This window comes from Colius striatus, chromosome 20 (genome assembly GCF_028858725.1).
Source record: "Colius striatus isolate bColStr4 chromosome 20, bColStr4.1.hap1, whole genome shotgun sequence".
Classification (NCBI taxonomy): domain Eukaryota; kingdom Metazoa; phylum Chordata; class Aves; order Coliiformes; family Coliidae; genus Colius; species Colius striatus.
Window position 1 is genome coordinate 7,985,118 of NC_084778.1, and position 24,112 is coordinate 8,009,229.

Below are 24,112 nucleotides of genomic sequence, written 5' to 3' on the forward strand. Positions count from 1 at the left end.
CATTTGTCTTTGCTTTTTATTTGTTGCTTTTTTCATAGAGCTTGGCTGGTTTTTCCCTAATCACTGTAAAAGCATCTCCTGTTAACTGAGACACTGAAACCTTTTGAGCTGTAAAGAGTTCCTTGGCAGAACTCTGTAACAGCTTCACATGCCCCACAGCAGCAAGGATCTCTGCTTGGAGAGCCAGATGTGTTTCAGACAGGGTCTCCTCCTTGGAAGGAGCACTGGGTCACATACTTAGTGCTCAAAATTCAGTTTGCTTGGTCTAATATATTCCCTGCACCCACTGATAGAAGGCAGCACACTTTCACAGCCCTCTGGGCACTGTGGTTGTTCACAGCAATGAAGGATAAAGCTCTTGGAATCACTCACTTGTCTTTAATGGAAGGTAAAACACTCCCACCAAATAAATACAACCCATGGACTTTTTTTTCCCCAAATGTGGTGATCAGCTTTTTCTTGTGAGTTTTCCCTAATTCTAGGACAGATCCAGAGCTCCTTACAACAGAAATCTTTCCTTTTGCTTTGACAGGAGGTAGATAGAGTTCCTGGAACCTCTGAGCTCTGCCTTTACCAAGAGAACAGACACCAAACTCTGAATTACACTCCAAAAGAAAACAATACTTGCTTTCTTTACAGTTTTGCTGCCTTGTTATTGCAGCACACTAGCTTAAAGAAAATAAAGCAAGCAGCAACACCCTGGCTTCATGCTAAAGCACTGCACAGGTGAACTGGTTATTAGGGGCTGCTCACCAAGGGCTCATTTCCTACAATTAACCTGTTATTGCTTTTTACTGCTTAGACAAAAAAACAACCCACCAGAGCTGAACCTGGTGGAAAATAAACACACAGAAAAGGCCAGCTGCCAGAATTACAATTGCTTCCTCTAATTGCTGGTATCAGGCAGTTGCATTAGAAGGTAAAGAGGGGTCAGGCTATGTTGCTGCAAGTCAGCCTGGGAGGGGAGTGAGAGGCTTGGAAGTCCTCAGCACCCAGAGAGCATGTGGTCAGACACCCCAGGAGGTGCAAGGAGCTGAGCAACCATTAGGCTGTTACACAATTTACTGCTATTTTCCTGAAGCTTGAAAAGGTCTCAGGCTGTTTTAGTGTCTTGGAAAAGTAGAAGTCTCTTCCTCAGGGCTCTCCCCCCCGGGAAACACAAGCATGGGAACCTGGAAGAATGAGGGGTCCCTGCCCTGGGTGCTTGTGACTGCAGCTGGGAAGGGGAAAAGCTCCCACTACCCCAGCTGAAAGGGTAGCATGCCCATGAAACAGACTGCCACAGGCTTTCAGCAGCAGTGCAGCTATCTGTCCCTTCCCCACCTACATGCTGACACTGCAAAAAAAATGCAGGCAGACATTGTCTGTGCTCTCACTCTGGTCCCTGTCTCTCCACCTCTCAAAATCACCTTCACAGCCCCAAAATCCCAGCTGAGAGCTGGTTCAAGCCCTGCTTCAACCCTCACACAGGAGGATCAGTGTGAAGCAAAGAGACTGTCCCTGCAATGCTGGTGGTAAGAGGGTTTTTGCCCACCCTGGCCCTCTTTGGGTCACAAGGCTGAAACAGCAGTGTCCAGGCATGGGAGCCACTCTCACCTTGCAGGAGCTTTAAAGAGTTTGTTTAGATTAGAAAAAGAAATGGAGATTAAGTGGGGATTAACTAGCACACACCAGGCTAACCTGGACATGGGCTTTCACTTTTAGCTCTGATTTGACCAGCTAAATCTACATCCACAGAGCTAACCTACATCCAAAACCTGGACAGGAATGCAGCAGGCAGTGCTTACCTAAACCAACCTCACCCTGCTAAGCTGGGACAGCCACAACCAAAAGGGCAGTGACAAAACAAAGACGACAACCTTCAAAGGGAAAATATTTTCAGCTTGAAAAGAAACACATTGTGATGTGTTCCCACCCTGTGCTGCTGGTTCTGGCACTGCTTATGCTGTCAGGATGGATGGATCAGAGAAACAGCAGCTGAGTCTGTGCAGAGCAAATCCATCCCACTGCAGGGCAGGGAATGGGAGGCAGAGAAAGGGAGACAGCAGCAACAGCAACCACCCCAGAGTGGGAGGTGAGTCAGCTTGGAAAGCACAGGGGGTGGAAAGAATTGTGGTTCCTTTGCTTGGCCAGCTCCAGAGCACCTTTGTCCAGATTCTTGTCTCATCTGTTCCATCCCTCATTTCAAGACACTTCTCCTGCAGTTTCATGCCCATTGGAAGCACTAAATAATATTAACAGGCATGGAACTCCCCACCTGGCCCCTGCAGCTGGGTATGTCACTTCAAACCCAAGAGTCAGGAAGGAAAAACTAGCTGGGGAGTAACAGGGAATAAGCACTCTTTACATTTCCATGGCATATTCTTATTCCACTTTGTACCAAGACCAACAGCACTGTGCAGTGGGATAGGGACCAGCACATGAGTCTGTCTGCGCTCACTTTCACATACATCAGGCCACTCTGTCACAGCAAATGCAGGATCCCCCCCATGAAGCACAGGGCTAGACTGGCAGGGTTGCATCAAGGGCTGCTGGGTACAGGTTCAACAGCACTGTAACCTCTCAGCTCTGCTCAGCAGATACCTGCCTGGGGATCCATCAGAATCTCTGCTCAGTGCTGTTTCCACAAGCTTTCAGACACAGCCACACAGAGCAAGGCACTTTTCATTTTGCCAGCCGTCCAGCTCCTGCCCTCAAGCCTGAACCAAAACATGCCACAGGGCAAGCCCAGGGACATGAGCACATCTGCAGACAGATTTTACAGGAATCCCAGCTGAGATGGCCAGGATTCACCTGCCTCAAAGGAGAAAACAGAGAAGGAACCTTCAGCATAAGCAGCCTTTAATCCAAAATCCTCCTGAATCATCTGGCTTCAGCTCAGCAAAAGAATAAAAGCCAAGATTTGCCTCTGCCCCTCACCCTACACCTCACAGCAAGGTCCTGTTTGGCATACAGTGAGGCACCTGCAAGGGGGTGAGACACAGCAGAGCCAGGTACTGCCCAGCTGGGCCACAATGTTCAGCATCTTTCTGCTAAACACCCCCGTTTCCTTACAAAACACGCCTGCTCATTCCAGGCCCCTCTTGCAATGCACAGCAGGTGCTGAATACCACCACCCACATGCCTCTAATTTCAGGTGACCTGCTTCATAGCTAGAAAATGTCAAGACAAATCAGCAATAGGCTTCTACAGCCTGCCTCCCAGATCCCTGCCTGTTACATAAGGCAGCCCACCCGCTTTCCCTCCCGTTCAGCGCCGCACGCGAGCAGGCACACGGGCAGCAGGGCTGCACCCAGCAGGGAGCTTCTGTTCCTTGTAAGCTACCCAAATCAGAAATGCAGCAGGGCAGAGGGGACCTAGCTCTTGGGGGAAAAGGGGTATGAGGAGTAGCAGCAGCTGTAAGGAGCAGAGGAAAGACACTTACATAGTACTTGTCATCGTTCTCGTTGTAGGCCAGTTTCACAACACCATAGGAACCCTAAAAATAAACACAAATTGCACAGTGAGTTCAGCAGCTTCACCTCATCTCCTCACTGCTCAAGGCCTCCCACAGGGGAAAAACAGCCCAAACACCTTAATACAGGGGAAAAATAAGAGGGTCCCATGCCATGCCTGTCCTGAGCAAAGGCTGCAGGTGATGTGATCCCACAGTGACCCACAGGACAGGAGGCAGCAGGGGTAAATCCATCAGACACGGCCCCACACTCTCCTTAAATCATACTTAAGCAAAAGCTGTAAGTGGGTCTGAATCTGTGTGGGAGTTTCAGATGACATCTGCTGTACCAGCAGCAGTGGCATCTCCAGCCTTACACCCTGACTGCCATCAGCCAAGCACACAGCCCCCTGCACAGATGGCAAGGGAGCCTCATCCCACAGCCTGGGGCCTCCTGCTTTGGGAAGCACTTTGGGTTAATGAAACTTCTGGTGAAGGTCTCTGCAGCTCTGGGTGCAGTCCCTTCTGACTGCAGTGTTCCAACTGCAGGGTAGGTACAGCTTCCAGGCAGCAACTTGTGAACCCATCTGCAATGGTGGCAGATATCCAAATGTGCAGGTGTCTGAAGTGCTCACCAGTCCTTCAAATAGCTTTGGAGGAATCCCTTCTGAATCATTCTGCAGCTTTAAAATGTGGACTAGAATTCAACTAGTACTTCATTCATGGACATAAAACTTTAAACTAGTCCTGATGGGGACCAAACTCTGCCCTCAGTTTTGTTTTCTTCCTTTGATGGGTTGCATGGATGCATCAAATGCTCTCAGTGTTATATTTGGCAAGCAAATACTCTGGAAGGATGCCAGCTTAACCAACCACCTTCAGAGGGGAGGAGAAATTTAGATATCACAGGAAGTAGCTCCACTTTGACCTTGACTCAAATTAATCAGGTAAAAAAAAACCTCCCAAAATCCAAACCAAACATGTTGCAAAGAGTCATGGTCAGTGAGATCCCTTGTGCTGGCACAGTCTTTCCACCTGTACTCGTGTGTGTGCATGCAGGTTGCTTGTGACAAACCCAAGCTCCATACCTTGCCTATTTCACTCTGTAGCTTGTACTGGTTTAACTGCACACAGTCCTGCAGATCAAAAGGAAAACGTAATTAGGGTATTGGTAAAAGGAAACCTGAGTTTGAAGCAGTATCAAGTAGAGGCAGAGTGCTGAACAAAAGACTAAATGTTATTTAAACTGGTTTGTGTTACACTATAAGCACTGCATTTACTTTCCACAGCCCAAGGCAAAAGCAATAGGCTGAGCTCTCTCTCTGCTTGTGCTGGTAACACCAGAGGTCCCTCCACCCCAATTCCCCCCAGCATCCCTCCAGGTTCAGCCCAGTGAACCTGACAGCAGCAGCCCTTGGCCTCTTCACATCAGCCACCTACATCAGAAGGTGCTGAGCAGGAGGCAGAGCAGCAGCCATGGCCAGCCCAGGGAGGCCAGCACACACCTGGCTGCAGTGCACAGCTCCTGCAGGCAGACTGCTCTGTGGGATCTCTGCAGTGCTGGCACTGGGGAGGGTGGGCTGCAGTGGCTTTTGCTTTGGTCCTGACTTAGCACTTCACTGCATTGCAGGGGAGAGGAGAGAACCAAGCTTGGAGGGGTGAGGGGGAAGTTTCCAGCTACAGCATGTGGTGAGGGCTGGGCCTTAGCTGGGACACCTCCCCACCAGACAGCATTTCTGAACACAATATCTCTCCCTGACATATCCAAGCACTAAAGCAAGTTGGAAATTCACTTCCAGCCTCTGCACTGGGTCCATTTTGGGGAACAAAGCTGATATCAAATATGCAGACAGGGAGATTAGCCTTCCCATAAACCCCAAAATAGCCTGAATAAAATAGCCTGAATACTGCCTGCTCTTCAAACCAGGGAGCTTGCAATGAGCAAGTCTCTCCTCACCAAGCAGAGACTACTCACACCAGCACAGCCAGGCATGACATGCAGCCATATACTCTTTGATCCACACTCAGTACCTTGTTTCAAGCCAAAGTGGCATCTATAAAGCACAGTGTTTGCAGCTTCTTGCAAATGCACTGTCCAGCAAGCCACAGGGGAATTTCCTCTCCTCCCTTCTGAAGGTACAGAGTCCATCATGTAGGGGACAGTCCATTCAGCTAGGCAAATTCCCTCACTCAACACTCATATTTAGTGTAACTGAGGAGGGCTGTTCCTGCTCTCTGTATCCAAGGCACCATCACCTGACTCTCTGACCATCACCTTCCCAAAATCCTTCTTATCTCTGGATAGAAACTACCACTCTTACCCACAGCATACTGACTCCCTGAAGCATCTCTCTGAAAAGGATGGATAAATCCTGAGAAAGGAACACCTAGAGAGAGTCTGAGGGAAGGGCAAGGCCAGGCTCTGCAGCACAGCCTCCAAGAGTTTACATCTGCCATCACTACATCCCTACCTGACCCACACCACACCTCCACTGCTCTCCACTCAGATAATTCCTGGTGAGAAGCACTATCATCTCTAGTTTCTGTGGTACTTTGAGCACTTGAACTGAATGCAACAAAAACCAAAAATCAAACCAGATTATAGATGCTTTCTTCATTTTCTTGCAGGAAGACCATAATTCACAGCTCAAGTGACTCCTGCCACATGTTGCTGCACACTAGAAGGGTTGTCATTATGTTATTTGGTTCTCCTGGAGGAAGTGGGATAATTGCACTGTTCCTTTATCAGAGAGAAACACCTATCCCTGGGCCAAATGTTTCTTAAAGATAACATTGCCCAATCCTCCTGATTTCATCACAATGTATTTGCAACTGCTGATAAACACCAACAGAGCAAGAACCTTAATGAGATCCTTTAATGAAAAGCTGTTGGCAAATCAGACTGCTGTGTCCATCTAAGGGTGCAATAGTTGTTTTGCTTTAAAAAAAACCAAGATGCCCTATTTGTTAACATGTGCAAGGTATTAACTCAAGGGGGGCAGATGGTGTATCAATGCCACAGAAAACAAAAACTGATTGAAAAAGAAAGCACAGTGAAGTCCAGACCCAATTCCTTAAATCCACTGCATCCACTGCTCGGTGACAGAAACCCCATGAAACTGAGAATTGAGCCTTTGCTGCCTGGGGAGACACTTGGATGGGAGGGAAGAGCCTGAGTTGATTTCTAAAGGAAGACATTTCTGAAAACAATCAGGCTGTCTACACACACACACATTTAATGGAGAATTTTATCCCCTAAAAGAAGCCAAATTCACCAATCTGAAAAGAACTGGAAATTTCAGCCAGAGACATGCTTTAAAGAAAAGCATGGGAAGAAAACTGAGCTAAAAGAGTCAGTAATGGAGACAGTGCTGGTTTAAACTCATCCCAGGTGGAAAGGGAAATGAAAGCAGTTCTAAAACCAGACAAAATGAAAAGACAGAAAAGAGGCATTAGGGGTACCAATGCCTCAGTTTGTATTACAAACTGTTCAGAATACAAGTTGTTCAGAGACAGAGAAAGACACACAGGAAGCCCAGAGCTCATGGAGGTAAGAATTTTTACAAACAACATGCAAAAGCAAGTGCAAAAGTGGAAGTCCAGCATCGTGACTGGCCACTGGCAAGAGCACTGGTCACAGCTGGGCAGCAAGTGCAACACCAAGGCTCAGCACCACTGTCTGGGCTCACCCACCTGAGACCCTGGAGCTGGATGCAGGAGCTCGGGCACCCACCAGGTCCCTGGGGCATTGCTGGGAGAGTGGCTGGAACAAAAGTAGGCTGGGATCAGTGGGATAAAGGCAGCCTCCTTCCAGCCCCACTGCAACTGCAGCTTTGGGCTTTCTTCTTCTCTCAACCCTGTCCTTCCAACTTGTTTAAGTTGGAAATGTAACTTAAATAAAGGTTAATTAATGCAAGGAGAAGAAATTAGCAATGCCTGTGGGGGATTCTTCTTTGAATAAATGTTTTCCACACATCTCTGATCTTTTCAAGAGAGCTCTAGTTTGAACACCATAGTAAGACCTCCAGAAGAAATTAGTTTGAGGGACTCATGGGGCTGGAAGGGGAAGCTCTCCAGCTTATGCTGCACACCAACTCAGTTCCCTGCCACTGTCCTGGTCTCACCTGCATTTACCTTTGAGCATGGCAAGGAAATCATGACCTCAGGGAGAAAAACAGGCAGCTCCAAGAACCTGGAGAAGCATAAGACCTGGATAAGCCTGGCACCAGAGTACTGCCTCACAGCTCTCAGAATCAGTTGGCCAAACAAGGAGTCCTATGATAAAGATGTGGAAAGCCAAGGGAAGAAAGGACAAAGGAGTGATTTATTTTCCCTGTCTCTGGGATAAGCCATGGACAGCAAGCGTAGGAAAATTCTCTTTGTCAGCTCATCCTCCTCCTCATCTGCTTGGGCCAGCAGCAGCACTAAGGAGGGAGAATGCACTGGCCTGACTCATCCCCTCCACTCCTGCTAAAACACACGTGGCTCCAGCCCACCAGCACGATGTGAGGGGCCGCCCAGGCAGGAGGGAGTTGGAACCACCTCCTGCTGATCCCAGAGCAGGAGACACCACGCAGACACCAGGGCTGGAAGGACTGGGATGCCAGGGAGTGGGTGGATGCAGGGGAGAGAAAGGGAACACGTGAAAGAGAAAGGACAGTTCAGCCAGAAGAGACTTGAGAAGAGAAAATACAAAGCAATCAGCTGTGCTGGTGGGTCTGGGGAGAAAGGCTGGAAAAAGATACCTTTTCTTCTTCTTTTAGCCCTTCTCCAAGTATGGCTTTTCTTGGCTACCTATAAAGGTTGGTTTGGGATGGCAGAATAAAGAAAACAGCAGTTCATTTTCAAATGCCAAGTTCCAACAAGCAGCATCTCTAACCTTTCACAAGCCCTGCCATTTCAAGTGGGACAGGCTCTGTCAAACACAGTGATAAGACACCCTGACACCAGCCTGTACAAACATATTCACAGAAAGTCTGCCTTGGTACATACAAGCACCAGAGCAGATGCTGCTTTTAGTAGCCACAAGAAAACCCTCTCCTCTCACCATGCTACCAGGACCAAGCAGGAGACAGGAATGTGACATTAACAGAGGCAGTGTGGGCCAGCAACCTACACTCTGGGATCTGTGCCTCAGCTCTGGAGAGTTATGTACTTGTATTAGCTTCAGCTTAATCACCTCAGTGCCACAACTAAAAGCAAAGCCATCCTCTTGTTAGAGTGAAGCACTGATGGGCAGCAGCAGCAATCTCACCAGCCTAGCAGGCACTCCTGTCAGAGAAGGCAGCACTGAAAGGACCTTCCAGGCCACAGTCCAGGAATAATCTAATAAAGGAAGGGAATAGGCAGGAAATTTTCTTAAATTACAGATCAATTTTGATAGAGAGATGACAAATCAGGTTAATTAAGTACACAGTAATGCTATCAGGAGAGCAGAATGGGTTACTGCTCTTGCAGAGTCAACACTGCACATCCAGACTTGTCAGCAGTGGCTGCAAGACACCAGCAGCTGCCAACTCTTCATCCCAGGGCAATTAGCTAATTGGTGGCTCTGCTTGGTTGATTGGGAACTGCCTCTGTGTAAGACAACAAGCCCTGGCTCTGCCACAGCCCTGCCAGCTCAGGAGGCACCAGATGGTGGTCTGAGTAACAGCCCCCTCTCAGAAGACAGGTGTTTGGGGTACTGGACATGGGGACAGGACAGCACGATTCACTGCCTGCTCACAGCCCTGCCTGGCCCCTCCTGCAGCATCACAGGCTCAGCTTCAGCTCTGGGCCCTCAGATTCCTGAATAGAAAAGTTTTCCCTTCCAGCCTGTGAGCAAGTATTAAACCAGCCCTAAAAAGCTCAGCAGTATCTCCCTAACTGAACACATAGTTCTTCAATTCAGTAGAGAACAGCAAATTCACCTCTGCCACATCCCCATATCCCACCTTCCTCACAGCATCCCTTCATTATTTCTCCAGATCAGTGAAGGATAGAGTGAGGCACTGCTCCTGCTGTCACTGGAGAGGGAAAGCACATTCAGTCCTAGAAGACTATCAGCGTAACACAGAAAATTCTGATATGCAGCTGTGCCACTCATCCCTGCTCCTGAGAGACAGCACAGGCACTTGTGTCACTGATAAAGCCCAAATGCTCATGAGCTTCATCTTCCTTTCACACAGGCTGTAACTCACTCGGGCAGCAGCCACGAGCCAGAGTGATGGATGGGGAGCAATGGATTGAGAGGAGCCCTACAGAGGAGGATTTGGGGATAACTGGTGGATGAGCTAACAATATGTGCTCACAGCCCATAGAGACAATTGTACCCTGGGCTGAAGAAAAAGAAGCATGAGCATCAGGTTGAGGGAGGTGACTCCTCTGCCCTACTCTGCTCTGTTGGGACCTCAGATGGAGTACTGCATCTGGGGTCCCCAGTAGAAGAAAGGCACAGACCTGCTGGAGTGGGTCCAGAAGAGGGCCATGAAAATAAAGAGAGCTGGAACATTTCTCCCATAATGAAAGACAGATAAGAAGCCTGGAGAAGAGAAGGCTCTGTAGAGACCTTATTGCAGCCTTTTTTCACTTAAAGGGGGTTTATAAGAAACATGAGGAAAGACTTTTTGCCAAGGTCTGTAGTGACAGGACAAGGGCCAATGGTTTTAAACTGAAAGAAGATAGATGGAGATTGGACATAAGGAAGGCATTTTTTAAAATGAGAGTGGTGAGACACTGGAAGAAGTTGCCCAGGGAAGCTGGGGATGCCCCAGCATTGCAAGTTTGCAAGAACAGGCTGGATGCAGCTTTGAGCAATCTGATCTAGTACAAGACATCAGGGTTGGACTCAATCTTTGGAGATCCCTTCTACGATCTCATGCTCTGGCACCTGAAAGGCACTGACTGAAGATGCTGGACACTCAATATAAGGAGTAATTCCTAAAGGGCTTTGAGCAGGTGAGAGACACAGACTCAAGTACAACTGTGCAGCTTGCCTAGAACAAGGTGTGTCCAGGTCATTTGCAGAGGCAGTGCTGTGACTGGTGAGCTCATCTTTTCAGTGACCTACCAGCCTCCCCACTCATTGAGGGTCTCTATATCAAAATGATCAACCAAAACTACAACTGCAGTGGCTGCCAAGCACACCATGATTTTCTCTCTCACCACGGGGTTATTTTATCCCCCATAGTATCAAAAGTCTCAACAGGGAGTACTCTAACTCTCAGAGAAGCCCTGCCCTACCTCCTGCCTCTGCTGAGTCTTCCCTGCCCACATGCAAAGCTCTGCTAATTGCTTACAGCAAACATACTGAGCAAATGCATACCACAGAACATCTACTCTTTGTTTATCTCCTGAGCTCCCTGCTGTATCTTGGTTAGCTGTATAGCTCAGATATAGAGTGCCATTGCTCCTCAGCTATAAACACAACCACCCTGCAGCAATCACTAGGTCATATGCAGGTTGCTGCGGTTTGGCTGCTGCAGGCTGCACGCTCACTTTGCTGTCACACAACCAACACTCATTTCTCACACTTCAGTGGCCAGCCTCCAAATTCATTTATTAACAAGCATACATCATCTTAGTCCTTTTGCTATTTCTTTTCAGAAGTACCCGAGAGCACTGCTGCAAGGGTAAGCACCCACCTCCAAATGCACACAGCCCTCACCAGGGCTCCCTTCCTACTGCAGTGAGTCCCTCTTAACATGAATGATGGCTCCCAAGGAACACAGCTTTGTTAAGCATCTGGGTGCACCAGAGCAGAGCTCTAAATGGTTTTACCAAAGTGACCATTAAAAATGCAGCACTGTACAAAGAACTGCTGCAGGAGCAGGGGAATGCGAGGCTCCACACCAGCATTTTAAACAATTTCATCCCCAAGGCAGTAACTATTGCTCCCCCAGATGCTGTGGAAGAGGATTGAGTACTTTGAATTTGCTTGCAGATGTAAATGTGCTAGTCACACTCGACTGCAGTCACTTGGAAACATATTTCAGACAAGCGTCACTCCTGGCCATCTGCAGGATGGGAGAGCTGGCACACAAGTCACGTCTGCTTCCCAGAACTGGCTCCTCTCCCTTCTGAAAGCATACAGCTGCCAGCAAGAAGCTGCAATCTCTGCAGTGCACCTTCCTCAAGTATCCTCTTAGCCTGGGATGCCATCATCTATCTCTCAGCTAATGTGACTTGCAAAACTTCCCAGAAGACAACAGTTGGTTTGCTCAGGCACAACACTCATCCTCTCCGTGTGCAAGGGAAAAGTACCCACTTTTATTCAGGAGGGAAACACTAAGCCACATAGATGTTGAACTCCAGGTCACTTGGACCTACAATGGTAAAAATGTAAACTCTGGTGAATCTGGTCTCATGACACAAGGTGGAAGCACAGTGGGAATTAGGTATTATAGCTGGGAGCACCACAGGGCCCAAGAGCAACATATTGTCACAGTGGCAGCATATTCCACATCAACTGAATGAGGTGTTGGATGGGCACTGCTTCTGAGTCCCTGCCTGCTCTGTCCCACTTCAGTGGTCAGGCATAGCAGCAGAGGTGAATTCACTAAGTGAGCATCTGGAGAGAAATGGCAAGGCAAGGAAAGCTTGTTTTTCTTCTACAAACAGGAGATAACAATCTCAGGAAACACACAGCCTGTGCTTAGGGGATAGTTCAGGTGCAAGTGGTTTTTCTCAAACCAATTGGCAGCCTCACAGAGATGATGTTCCCCCTCTCTGGTACTCCAGACAATCTCCTACTTAAATGCCTTCCCTCAGCATTTTACAAAACATTTTGGCTTCAAAAATTACTCATTTACAATCTATGCCCTGCTGAAATCAGTTTGACCTGCATGCCCCTTTCTCATAGGCACTGCTGCAGCCTTGGTATCTTTGGCTTGACATCAGAGTGGTCCAAGTGGCCTTTTTCTCTGCTCCCTGTAAGTGGTCACTGTGGCATGCATGCCAGTGGGAAAGAAAAGCTGTAGCTGCCTTCCTGGGACAGCAGAAGGGGACAGGTTTCCCTACCCAGCACAACACAGGGATTTGCAATCAGCATCCACTTCCATCAATAACACTCTGCTAGTGGTCAAGTGTTACCCCTCTGGGGCAGGTCTGGGCCCAGGTCTGGTGCTGGGAAGGCAGCTGCAAGACAGACAAGCAGGAATAACCACAGCCAGAGACACTCCTCTGAAGAAGGGTGTCACAGCTCCCTAAAATATTTGTAACAGCAATGGTAACAAACACAAAGGCAGATCCTGACAGGAGTGGGAAACACCAGTGCGTTTAAGCTCTTTATACAATTAAATCATGCCTTCAATAACAGTGACATACAATAGGCAACACATAATCTCCAGAAGCTTAAATCCATAAAATACCAGCACCAAAGCTGCTGTGACTGATAAATTCCCAAAGGGCGCATACAGCAGGGACATGAGAGCAAAGCCACTTGGCCACATCCCTTTCTCTGAAGTGCCTGACAACCCTTCTGTGTGCTACAACTACACAACAAGGGGTTCTGGCCCTTCAACTCAACTCTCCCAGGCAGGTGAGGGCTGAAGTGTCAGGACCAGAGGCACCACCCAGCAGAACTCTGGGGTTGGGATGCAAATGTGTTCAGTTATTCCAAGCCAACACAATCCCTTGTTTCAGCCATCTCCCTCCCTTAGAAAAAACAGTGCTTTCAGATCTACTACTCCAAAAGACTGAAGACTCCCACTAGCAGTTAAGCAAGACTTGCCTCAACACCACAGAAAGAAGGGAGAACATGCCTACCTCAGAATCTGATATAGACACCCGATTGGACTCTATTGTTGGTCTCCTCATTATACGTGGTGATGGCCCTGTGGCATAAGGACCATAACCTGGAGCGTTGCTAGAAGCCAAGTAACCTCCTGATGATCTCTCCTGAAGAGACAACTTCCTACTTGATAAGCCAGGTCTAGTGAGAGGCCTCTTGGGAACGTGTCTCCAGTGAGCATCTTCTGACCTTTGGGAAGGCAGGAATTCATTCATTCCCACGTCACTGCTGACCCCATTTCTTTGGATGTCTTTTATGCTATCAGAAAAGACTGTGTCATTTTCTTCAGTGTTGTCTTCACCATTTTGGTCACTTCTGTCTGGGCCAACAGCTACATCTATGGCTGCTACCCTCTCTGCCAGTTCAGTCTGTGTGTCTTTGCAGTACATGTTTATGCCTCTATCCGTGGCATTTGTTGGAGAGTCCCCCATCGCTGAGTCCAGCTCCTATGGTCTCAGATGGCACTGCAGAGAGCTGCAATGCTAGCACTCAGGCAACATGGGGCAGGAAGGAATCTCTCCATGAAATACCTGAAAGGAAACAGAAGTCAACTGAATAATAATGTTCACTCAACACAAACACAGCCAAGACAATTCTGTGACCACTTCTCACTTCTTCCAACACAGAAGAAAGCGAAGGCAAAACACTGTCAGGCTGTAAACAAGCTGCAAACAGTCAGAAGGAAAGGCAAACACAAGCATTGAGCTAGATATGAAAGTGATAAAGATTTTATCTGATGTGCAAAGTGACACATCTAAAGAGAACTTCTCCTTCTGTAGCTACACTGACAGTCAACCAGTTTACAATGAAGGGAGAAGTACAGCTTCTCTAACAAGCTGAGGGTAAAAGGTCAAGCTTTCAACCACTTGAATTCTTATTTACAGGCTAAAAGAGCTTCTGATATTTATCCAAATCCAACATGCATAACTACAAATACACAGCCATTTACAGCTCCACAGTAGTGTCTGTTGCCCTGTAGGGCCCACAGTGTGTCACAGCACGGCCTGGAAGCCAAACTATGCCTGGTGACTTCCACACTCAGTTATTTGCCACATAGTTGATGGCAAAGGCAGAAATGAAAGCAAGTCTGGTTCCAGGGTAACCTCTGGTACCCCACAATTACAACCTGTGTGCAAACACACCTTAACCTTGTGGCACACTGTGGATAAAAGCTACATTAAGCTGCAAATCAACACCACCTAATGATTACCAGCATGTGGGAATCAGCTTTTCCTTTGGAAAAGACCTACATAACACAAACATGCAATACAAAACTGAAACTGCTGAATAAAATTGCTGTTTCCTGGATGCTAATTTCAGTGTCAAATTTCAACCAGATTTCAGCTTTCCCAGCAGAGTCCAGAGCAGGAAATGATCTTGTGCGGCACATGGCTGTAATCTATCACCTTTTGAAGATACAGTGCTGAAAGATACATCATCTCATCTCTCTGCCCAGATTCTGGGGACAGTCAGGGAGAAGAGTTTTAGTCACAGCATCCTGTGAATTTCAGTGTAGGTTTAAACCTGAATTACTGAAACCTTTGGTTCTCTACAAGCAGAGCACGTTGTAAATAAAATTCCTCCAAGCCAAGTGACACTTGCACTGCCCTGTTCTCACACTGGCTACATTTAATTTACATGAGGAAAAGTGGAGGTGAGAGTTTAAAAAGCCCCATCCAGCTGCAGCCCAGGAACACACAGAACATCCTTGTTGAGGAGCGTGGAGCGAAGGGCAAGGCTGGCTCGAAGCTGCCCAGCAATGCTCAGCTAAACACTACAGCAAAACTCTGCTGCAGAGACAATCTCCCGTGTTCCCTGCAGAAACACAGCAGCCAAGCTCAAGCAATCTTTTCTATCCATCAGGAAAACAGAGAAAGATCTGGATAACAGGCTTCACTGGGAGTCCTGTGCCAGTCATGGGGGACACGTGCTGGGCACTCAGTGTCAAAGGAAACATCCAAATCCAACATGTTCCTCCCTGTGTTGTTCACACCTCCCTTTCCTCTTTCCCCTTCTCCTGCCTTTTCTGCCAGCTTGTTTGAAACAAATTGACAGTGGTGTCACTCACTCAAAGCAATAATGAAATGGTGAGATCAGCTTTAAAAGCTTCCATTAAAACTATATTTAAACCCTTCAATCCCAAAGCCCAAATCCCTTTCAGAGCCAGGATGCAGGTGCTGGGGGTGGCTCACAGCAGTAAGGGAAGAGGGATTTGTTCCAGCACGTACTGCATGCAGTCCCCACAAATTCACAGGTAAAGCAGTGCCAGCCTCCCCTCTCTTAGACCTCCTTGCTTTTCCAGACCTCCCACACCACGCTTCAAGCTAGAAAGCCAGCTGCAGTCCTGCACTGACTCAGCAAGGATCCCATCCTCCAAAACAGATTGGTGGGAAGCCCACAGAGAGCTTGCCTGCTAAACACTTGTGTGAGGATTGCACTTGGAAAGATTCTGAGCTGACCTAAGAGCACCAGGTCTGGGCAACAGCAAGCCTGAGGCCACCCTGCTATCTCTGAAGAGGTTTTCTTTCTACTCCAGAGCACACAGAGCAGCGTTATTTCCTGAGCAGACACTCATGAGACCTCCTCGTGGGTGGCTGTGTGCTGGGCTGCGTGGCAGTGGCCTCCCAGGGCTACTCTGCAATGGCCAGGAAAACATGTGAGCAGCTGCCCTCTGCACTGCCAGGGCTGGGCTGCAACTCTCCTCACACTCCTTTCAACCAGGGAAATGACTTTAAATGAAGGGAGAGGGGAAGTAAGAAATTATTTCACCAGTAATCCAACTGGCACAAGGGATAGGAGGAAACCTCTGATTCCACCCTGCCTTAAAAGCCTCACTTTGCTCTTCTACCTGCAGAGAAACAGACCCAAGGCTTTTACTTGCAGCAGCTTTAGCTTCTGGACAGTCACAGCTCACCTCACTCCTCAGAGGCATCAAGAGGAAAATCAACCTGCAACTGAAGTCTGTAGCTTCCCTGACTTCTTCCCTCCTTGTGCCATGAGGTTTCCCCACACATGCAAGAGGAGGGAAGCATCCACTTGTGTTGCTGCACAGCTGGCCATGACAGCCCACAAGTCATCCACCTGGACTGAACACTTGGGCATCTCACACTGCTCAGCCAACAGGAAAAAAGCCAGAAGCATTGGGAAGAGCAGGTAGGCGCTGGCAAACAGCAATGCTTGTGTCAGCTGCCTGCACAGCTCTGCACTACTCAGACCAGGCACCTCGAGGTGTCACCCCCTCAAAAACAGAAGCTTACTTGCACAGCTTTAACCCACAGCTCAGGCTGCAAAAGAAATCTTTAGCTAATTGGCAACTTAACTAGATGAACTTAAGATAAGCCTCATAAATCAGTTCATCTGATCAAAACAAACAGACCCATACAGCATCATGGCAAGTAAGACAGTGCTGCTAAAAGAGGGCTAAAACAAATCCAGCAGGACTTGAAACAATCTGTAGAACTGTGCTTTGTTTCACTGCTGTTTTGAAGGATTCCTTTTTATTGATAAATCCTCCAAAAGTGCATTGGAGAGCAATGGTGTCTGAGCAAGCAAATCTGTTAGGCACAGACCAATCCTACTGTGCCTAAAAGTCAGTACAAAAGGCAATTAATTATTTCTGCAAGGCAAAGGCACTGGTGGATTTGCACTTTGTCAGGATGTAACACAACCACACTTTGCTGTGATGGGAAATCCCAGTGAAGCAGACACCACCACTACCTTCTACAAGCTCCTGTGCAGCTTTGGGCTGGATGCTCTTCACCCTGTCACTAGCCTGATCCCCCACAACTCTAAATACCTGCTGCAGATCACAGGATTATGCTGCAGATATGAACTAAAGCTGCAAATGAGCTTATGTGAGCAAAATTAATTTGCTTACACATAGTTTATTTACCATTTTCCCCTGCAGCTATTCCTCTGCTCCAGGCTGACTGCCACTTCAATGGTGGGTTTTGCAATGCATTTATCAAATGGCTGCACATTTTTGCCAGGCAGGTGCTGAGCAGAGCATGGTACAAAAACACCTTTGAAAGGAATATAATTCTGGAGAAAATCTGTGTGGTATGTAGGAGCAGGAGATGAGTGAATGCAATTAATTTAGCTGCTCAAGACAGTATTTCAAAGCATTGCTTGAAAAATAAAAACCTGCAAATCTAGTTTACTGCCTGGTCTTCTCATTTGGGAAACTAGAAACATTCCTGTCAGGAAGGCTGGGGAGGTTAAAAAGCTCCTGAGCCTTGGCAAATCCAGCTTCATTTCCTGCTTTTGCTACAGGCTACCCAAAAAAGTGGCTTTACAGCTTCATCAGTCACAGTTCTCAGGTTGAGAGGAATGATGCTGCCCCCAGCTCACCTTGTCTTGCTTCCCCTTTCTGTCTGTATCTGCCTTGTGCTGAGGCACCAAGAGCCTCTGCAGTAAAATAAAGCCACTGGATAATAACTGTAGCAAGCATTTGCAAGGAAAGTATTCAAGCTGCAACTTTGCTGCTTCTGTGTTGGGGACTTCAAATGCTCTTGGATAGCATCCTCCATGTCAGCATGGGGACTAGCAGGGACATCACACCAAAACCCTGTTGGAAGGTCACATCCATTAAGTGCTTCTTGACTAGAAGACCCACAGTCACTCTTATAAAAAGAGGTCACAAAGATCACAGAGGGTTTTACTCTTCCACTTTATTATACACTGGGAAGGTCAGGAACCAGGGTTGAGTTTTCTAAATGGTGCAGGGAGCCACATCCCAGGACAGGCTGCCTGCAGAGGGGATGCCATCTCCATCACCAGCATCCTTCAGCTTGGGTCAGATCTTTCACCAGGAACCCAGTCCAGACTTGGGGCAGAGCTGGCCTGTACATCCAGCCCTATCTGGTCCCACAATATGCTTGTGTTTTCTGCAGATGATCCCTCGCAGCAGCACAGCCAGGGTGAAGAATCTGCTGTGAGTGCTGTCAACAGGCACCAAAAACTCCCTTTAAGGAGAGAAGCAGCAAGTCCTGGACTGGGCTGAGTCCTGAACAGCTCCTTGAATGACATTTTTGAAATATTAGGTCAGCAAGTCCTTCCCAGAGCCTGAGCTGCCTCCTCATGCCAAACAATACAGACAAGGATTACTTCCATCCTGGAGTCTCCTGCACTCTGTTCTGCAGTCAGGTCTGCAGGACTTCTGGCCACTCAGCATCAGTCCATGACTCTGACATGAGGGAGGTATTTCCACACCTCCACCCTGACCCCATCAGCCCTTTATACATTTGCCCAAAATCCAGCCAGCTTACTGACACTGTCAGTCTGGAGAAGCTCAAAAGGAATTTGTTGCTCCAGGGCATGGCTGTGGGACACATCTGAGCTGCTACAAGCCTCACAAACACAAAGTGGTTTGCAACACATGGCTTTTCAGATCTAAGGAGCCAGCCACTTATGGGTCTCGTTGCTGAGGTGGGAGAGCAGCCAGAGGGCTCATTTTTGATGCAGTAGTTCAGCTCAAAGCACACAGGCTTTCATTTCAGCTCTGCTCACCCCTGGCACACCAAGCAGGGCATCTGAAGACGAAGTTGCCTCGTGCCTGCCTCCAGTCACACTGCTGCTGTGAAGAATCAGGCCTCAGAGATGCACAGGAGCTTCTCTGTATCTGTGAAAGTCACTTTCAGACACCCACTGGCTGAAAGGCAGCCCAAGAGACAAAGAATGATGAGAAGGTGCAGCTCTGTGAAGCCAAAAAGAAAACAAATTCCTACAGTCCTTGAAGAGATCATCAAGCCAGATATACACCAGAGCAGCCATTTGGAATGCAGCCTTGCTGGGAAGAGGCCAATCCCTTTTGGTACCAATTCCTGACTAGAAACAAGAGACATTAACATAACTCAAATCATAAATAAGAATATACACATCCTACATTTGCTTTCTCCTGCAGCTTACAAGGTTCTTGTTTCAGAGCACTGACAATTGTGTCTTGCTGAGAAATCACTCCCTCCTGCTATAGTCATCCTAGTCCTTTTCCCTCTTCTCTCCACAGTTCTTGGCAGTGAGCCTGGCTGTTGTGCCACAACTGAAAATTAGATCATAAAAATGAGGTGCTTTGATGACTTCTGTGAAGCTCCTAGCACAGCTTTAAAAGTAACTGCTGAATGACAAAAAACAGTAGTGTATTTTTTTCAGTTCAAGCACTGAGGGAGAAATCTGAACACCAGGTTCAGGCCCCTGCTCCTGCTGGATTTCTCAAATGATAACAAACACCTCCAGACCACAATGTGGAAAATGCACCACTTCTAAGTGTTCCTTCTTAGCCTTTACTATGGCAGGGTATTTTCTACAGGGATTTTTAGGGCCCCCGAGCTATAGACAACAAGCACCTCAAGAACCCATCACTCCATGCTTGTCCTGCTCTCCCTCTCTTCCCCATGAGAGACTCCAGCTGCAGACAGGATCTGGGGTTGGGTCTCATATGTTCCCACGTCCCTGGGTGTACAGTGTGGATGCAGATGTGAGACAGTAGAGCTGAGCTCAGCAGCAAGCTCCTGATATTATGTGAAAAAAAGTTAAACACTATCATACCATGAAGGCCATAGAACCAATTTTAAGAGCAATTAACAGCATGTTTTAAATATGTTTTGAGACTAGCCAGGCTGCTGCTCAAGTGTACCAGTAGTCTACAGCAGAAGGGAGCAACCACCTTGTGCACAGACTACTGAACTCAGGAAGTTTTACAAAAGATCTCCCAACTGCATTATATTTCATCCCTCCATGTTCTAATTATATGATTAAATGCATTTGCATAAGCACATGTAATTACACTAATTGCATATATAAGCAATAATCAACCAAAAATTACTCTGAAGAAAAAGTTTCTACTTGAGGAAATTCCTGTAACAAGAAAACACTGAGGAGTGCCAAATGCATCTAATCCACAGTGGTATTAACATCACATGCTCCTGATAATGGGGGGCAACAAGGGCTCTGCCAGACAGGATTTGACTGGATGCAGCTGCAGCAGCACAGATGAACCATGGCTTCAGTGGGGACACCACCAGGGAGACAAAGATGAGTTGTACCCAAGCTCTGGCTAAAACTACTTTTGAATGACAGGTTACTGCTGTGTTTTATGGCAGAGGTTCAGCAAGAGTTGTGGGTGTCTGATGCTGGACTATATTTACTTCTGCTTTAAGCTTTTAAAGCTGTTTCACAGTGTATGAGCACTGGAGGTGGGTTTATTTTGCAAGTTACAGCTGGGAATACTCAATGAGAAGCACTCAGCCCACACATCCCACAGGTTTTCCTTGCAATGACTTTGACTCACAATCTGTACAACACCTCAGTAGTGACCACAAACCCAACACACTGCAACACCCAACCCCACATTGTCCCTGCAGACAACCTGAGCTCAGATTATAACAAATCCTATTTGCCCTTGTGACAAGAGACACAAAAGCCTTGTGGGGGCAGCCCCTGGCTGCTGTGCCAGCCTCTGACACTGCAACAATGGAGATGGGAGGATGGAGGAGGACACTGTGTGCAGAGAACACTGAGCCTAGTCATGTAGCACGATCATGCAAAGATACCCCAGTATGTCTCTAGTCGTATCACATGGTTTGCCCTACCTCAGGAAAGCAATATGAAGGAATTGGGCTTGTTAATGTGCACACACAGCTTGGACATCTCAATCACTCAACTTGATGTCACAGGAGAGCAAGAACTTGGGAGAGGCACCATTTCCAAAGCTGCTCCGGGGTGTACTCCCAACTGGCACTTGGCTAACCTTGACTCAGACCTCAGAGTCTGCCTACCCAAACCTCCTCTTCCAATACCCATTGAGATTGAAGGAAACACCCCCCAAATGCAATTTGCACCATGTGCAGGAAAGCTGAACCCCATAATCCAGTGGAAAAGCAGCCTTCTGACTACCAACTGTATGAGTATATGCTGTTATAGCTTGAGGTTGCACACATTGGCAAGGGCAACATCAACTCACACACAGAGATTCCTTGTAGGGTCAGTGCAGAATTTGTGCAGTGGAAGGAGTAGACTCCTGGGGCTGAACTTGAGCAAAGAGGAGGAGGAAGAGAAAGAGTCATGGTTGCTCTCACTTGCTGAGCTGAGAGGCAGCATGATTCCCAGGAGAGGAGGCAGCAGTGGCAGAGAGTACAGCTTGCTGGAGGTGGCATTTAAACAGCTGACAAGGGGGTGCTTCAAAACATCCCTGAGAATGTCAGATTACATGAAGTTTGAAAGGCTTAGCTTATCTGTAACATTAACAAGCAAGGCAGTAACCAGATCCAATTGATTCCTGAGCAAAACAGCTACCTCAGAATTAGGGAGTCTTTAACATTTAGGGTCTTCACTGCAATGACTTTTCACATGTCTGTACTATGGTGAGGTAAATCGCAGGTTACAGACAAAAAGGCTTTCAAATGTTCTAAGGGAAAGGTATTAACCCCAGATGAGCCACCTTCTGCAGCAATCTGTAATGATACCTTGAAATTGCCACAGAAGATGATACAGTGATGAAATGAAAAGGGAAGAAATCAAGAGGACCTGAACAGTGTATCAGTCTGCCAGGGTGAGGTCTCAACCCTCCACAATGGCCAAATCTCCTCTGATCTCATGCAAGTACAACTGAGCACTCAAATCAAACGTGTGTCTAAATCACTGCAATTGTCACAGTGCCTTCAGGTGAAGGACAAAAGCAGGACACAGATCAGGGCAGTAGCAAGCAGCCTACAAAAAGCACCTCTTGTAGTATGGAGAGAAAAAGAAGGGAATTTTAAGAGAAACAGAACCGAAAACACAACACAGAGCAGTGAGCACATGCACAGGATTTGCATCAACAGACACAGCACATGGTATCTGCCCTCTGGTTTTACTGTAAGGTCTGTTTTTTAAGCTTGCTAAGCTCAGCCTGGAGCAAAGGCTTCAGAGAACCAGGGGAGCCTGCCAGGAAAAACAGCACTCACACACCAATCTGTGACCCTGAAAAACAGAAGTGTAAGTAATGGCTGATCTGGGATTGCTACCTGTTGGGACTATGTGCTCCCTCCTGCACCAGAGTGTGACAAGGAGTCTGCAATAGATGCTCACACATATTAAACCAGAGACCAGAAGCACAAGGACCACACATCATACAGAGCTTGATCCACCTTCTACTGACCATGAGGAACAGCCTGCCTTGCAAAGGGAGCAGGCATTTTTGTACACTGGGACCACTGAGACTTCTGCCTCTATCTTCTCTACCATCAGCCCCATGAGGCATTTATTCAAGTAGAAGATACTTCCTCCAGCTCCATCCCCTATTGCTACCAATATCCAGCCAAACATGCAAGAAACTCACACCTCTGAGGGTTCTTCCTTTGTACAGTCAGGCTCAAAAACTGGAGAGAGCAGAAGTGAGGAAAATATACCATTACTTCTCCTGCCAGGGTGAGTTTACAGAAGTCTTGAACAGGTTAAGCAGCATTGCTTTCAGAACTCTGCAAACCTAGTGAACTAAGGCATTTCCCAACCATGAATACTGCCAGCTCAACCCAAGGCCTGCAAATGTTTTTCTGCTCAAATCCCCAGTTTTATTCTGCAGCAAGGCCCTGTAAGCCTAAGCAGTGTCCTGCTTCGTCAGGGGAGCCCATGATAAAGTAGTAAATAAAGGAGGAGAGATGCAGCAACCTGAAACTGTAGACAATCAGAGAATGGTAAGGGTTGGAAGGGATCCCTAGAGCCATCTAGTCCAAACTCCCAAGAGGGGAGCTCAGTAGCAGCATCTCAGCCCACAGCTGCACATTATACTCAGCCTAAACCTTTCCAGGTCATTTCTTTCCTTCTCAGTTTATTCCACCATGTTATTTCTCAGTCCTTCCTGCCTCTCCCCTGCATACTTTAGCACCTTCTATACTAACTTCCACAGGTAACTCTGCTTTTGAGGTGCTCACAGATGCTCAGATTTTCTATTGCTCCACTATATATTAACAATTAAATGACAGAAAAGCAAGTCAATTTAAAACAACACTGATAGAGTTTTGGAGCAGCAAGGTGGGATCTGGGAAAGCATACATTTAGAATATCAATACAACACAGTAATTCAGCATCAGATACCTTTGCCAGCCTCAGGTCTCACAGCATTGACCAGCACTGACATTAGTAGTGTTTAAAAAGCATCCACAGCAAACCAAGCAGGACACCAGGCAGAACAAGTTCATATTTATACATTTCAGTCTCAGAGGTTTATCTTTCTCTCAGATAAGGGAAAAGCTTTCAGCTGCCTTTGAGAGATCTGGAGGTATTTCAGGGGATATATCAAATTGCTTAGTTCTGTAAGCCAGCTGCAGTGAAGGCTTTCTGGCATTTAAAAAACCATTAATTTCCATCTCTTCCAGAATTGCCAGTCTACAACAAAAACATGAAGTGCAGAACACAGTAGGCTTTCTTCTTCCCAGCAGCTCAAATATGAACAGAGAGTTCTATCCAAGGTGATCTCTGCAAAGAGTTTTAACCAGGGAAATGATCCCAGAACTCATCTCCAAATGTCTGTGTGTTGAAGGTCTTTATCACCTCTGCTAATCTGCATACCTCAAGCCAAAAGGCAAAGCACAGGAGAACTACACAGGGTAAGACAAAAAGCAGTGACGATGTAAGGCAAATGTTCAAATTCAGAGCTCAAATTATTTGCTGTATTGCCATCCAGATAACTCCTGTCTTCTGATAATCCTCACATCTGTGGAAACCACAGGACTTGAAGATACAGCCTCAGTTAACCTCCACAAAATGAAAGGTGGTTCTCTGTACAGAGGGAACAGCCTCTGGGGGTCGGGGGGGGTGTGATGTGTAACAGATCTCCCAGAAGTCAGAAACAGGTAACATGATTATCCATATCTGTGCCTGGAAATTTAAAGGGTAGCAGGATTCCTAGTTCCTTTGAAGACTTAAGCTTTAGCTCT

The 24,112-nt window shown here is 47.2% G+C and overlaps 1 protein-coding gene across 1 annotated transcript in view; it reads right to left on the reverse strand.

The window, feature by feature from the left end:
• CAMKK1 (calcium/calmodulin dependent protein kinase kinase 1) overlaps positions 1–24,112 on the reverse strand; it is a 90,218-nt gene that overhangs the window by 40,348 nt on the left and 25,758 nt on the right. Inside the window, exons 2-4 of the mRNA XM_062012338.1 lie at positions 13,178–13,732; positions 4,522–4,569; positions 3,425–3,478 (exon numbers count right to left, since the gene is read on the reverse strand). Coding sequence (XP_061868322.1) covers positions 3,425–3,478; positions 4,522–4,569; positions 13,178–13,633 — 558 coding nt within the window. The 5' untranslated portion in view covers positions 13,634–13,732. The remainder of the gene's footprint in view (positions 1–3,424; positions 3,479–4,521; positions 4,570–13,177; positions 13,733–24,112) is intronic.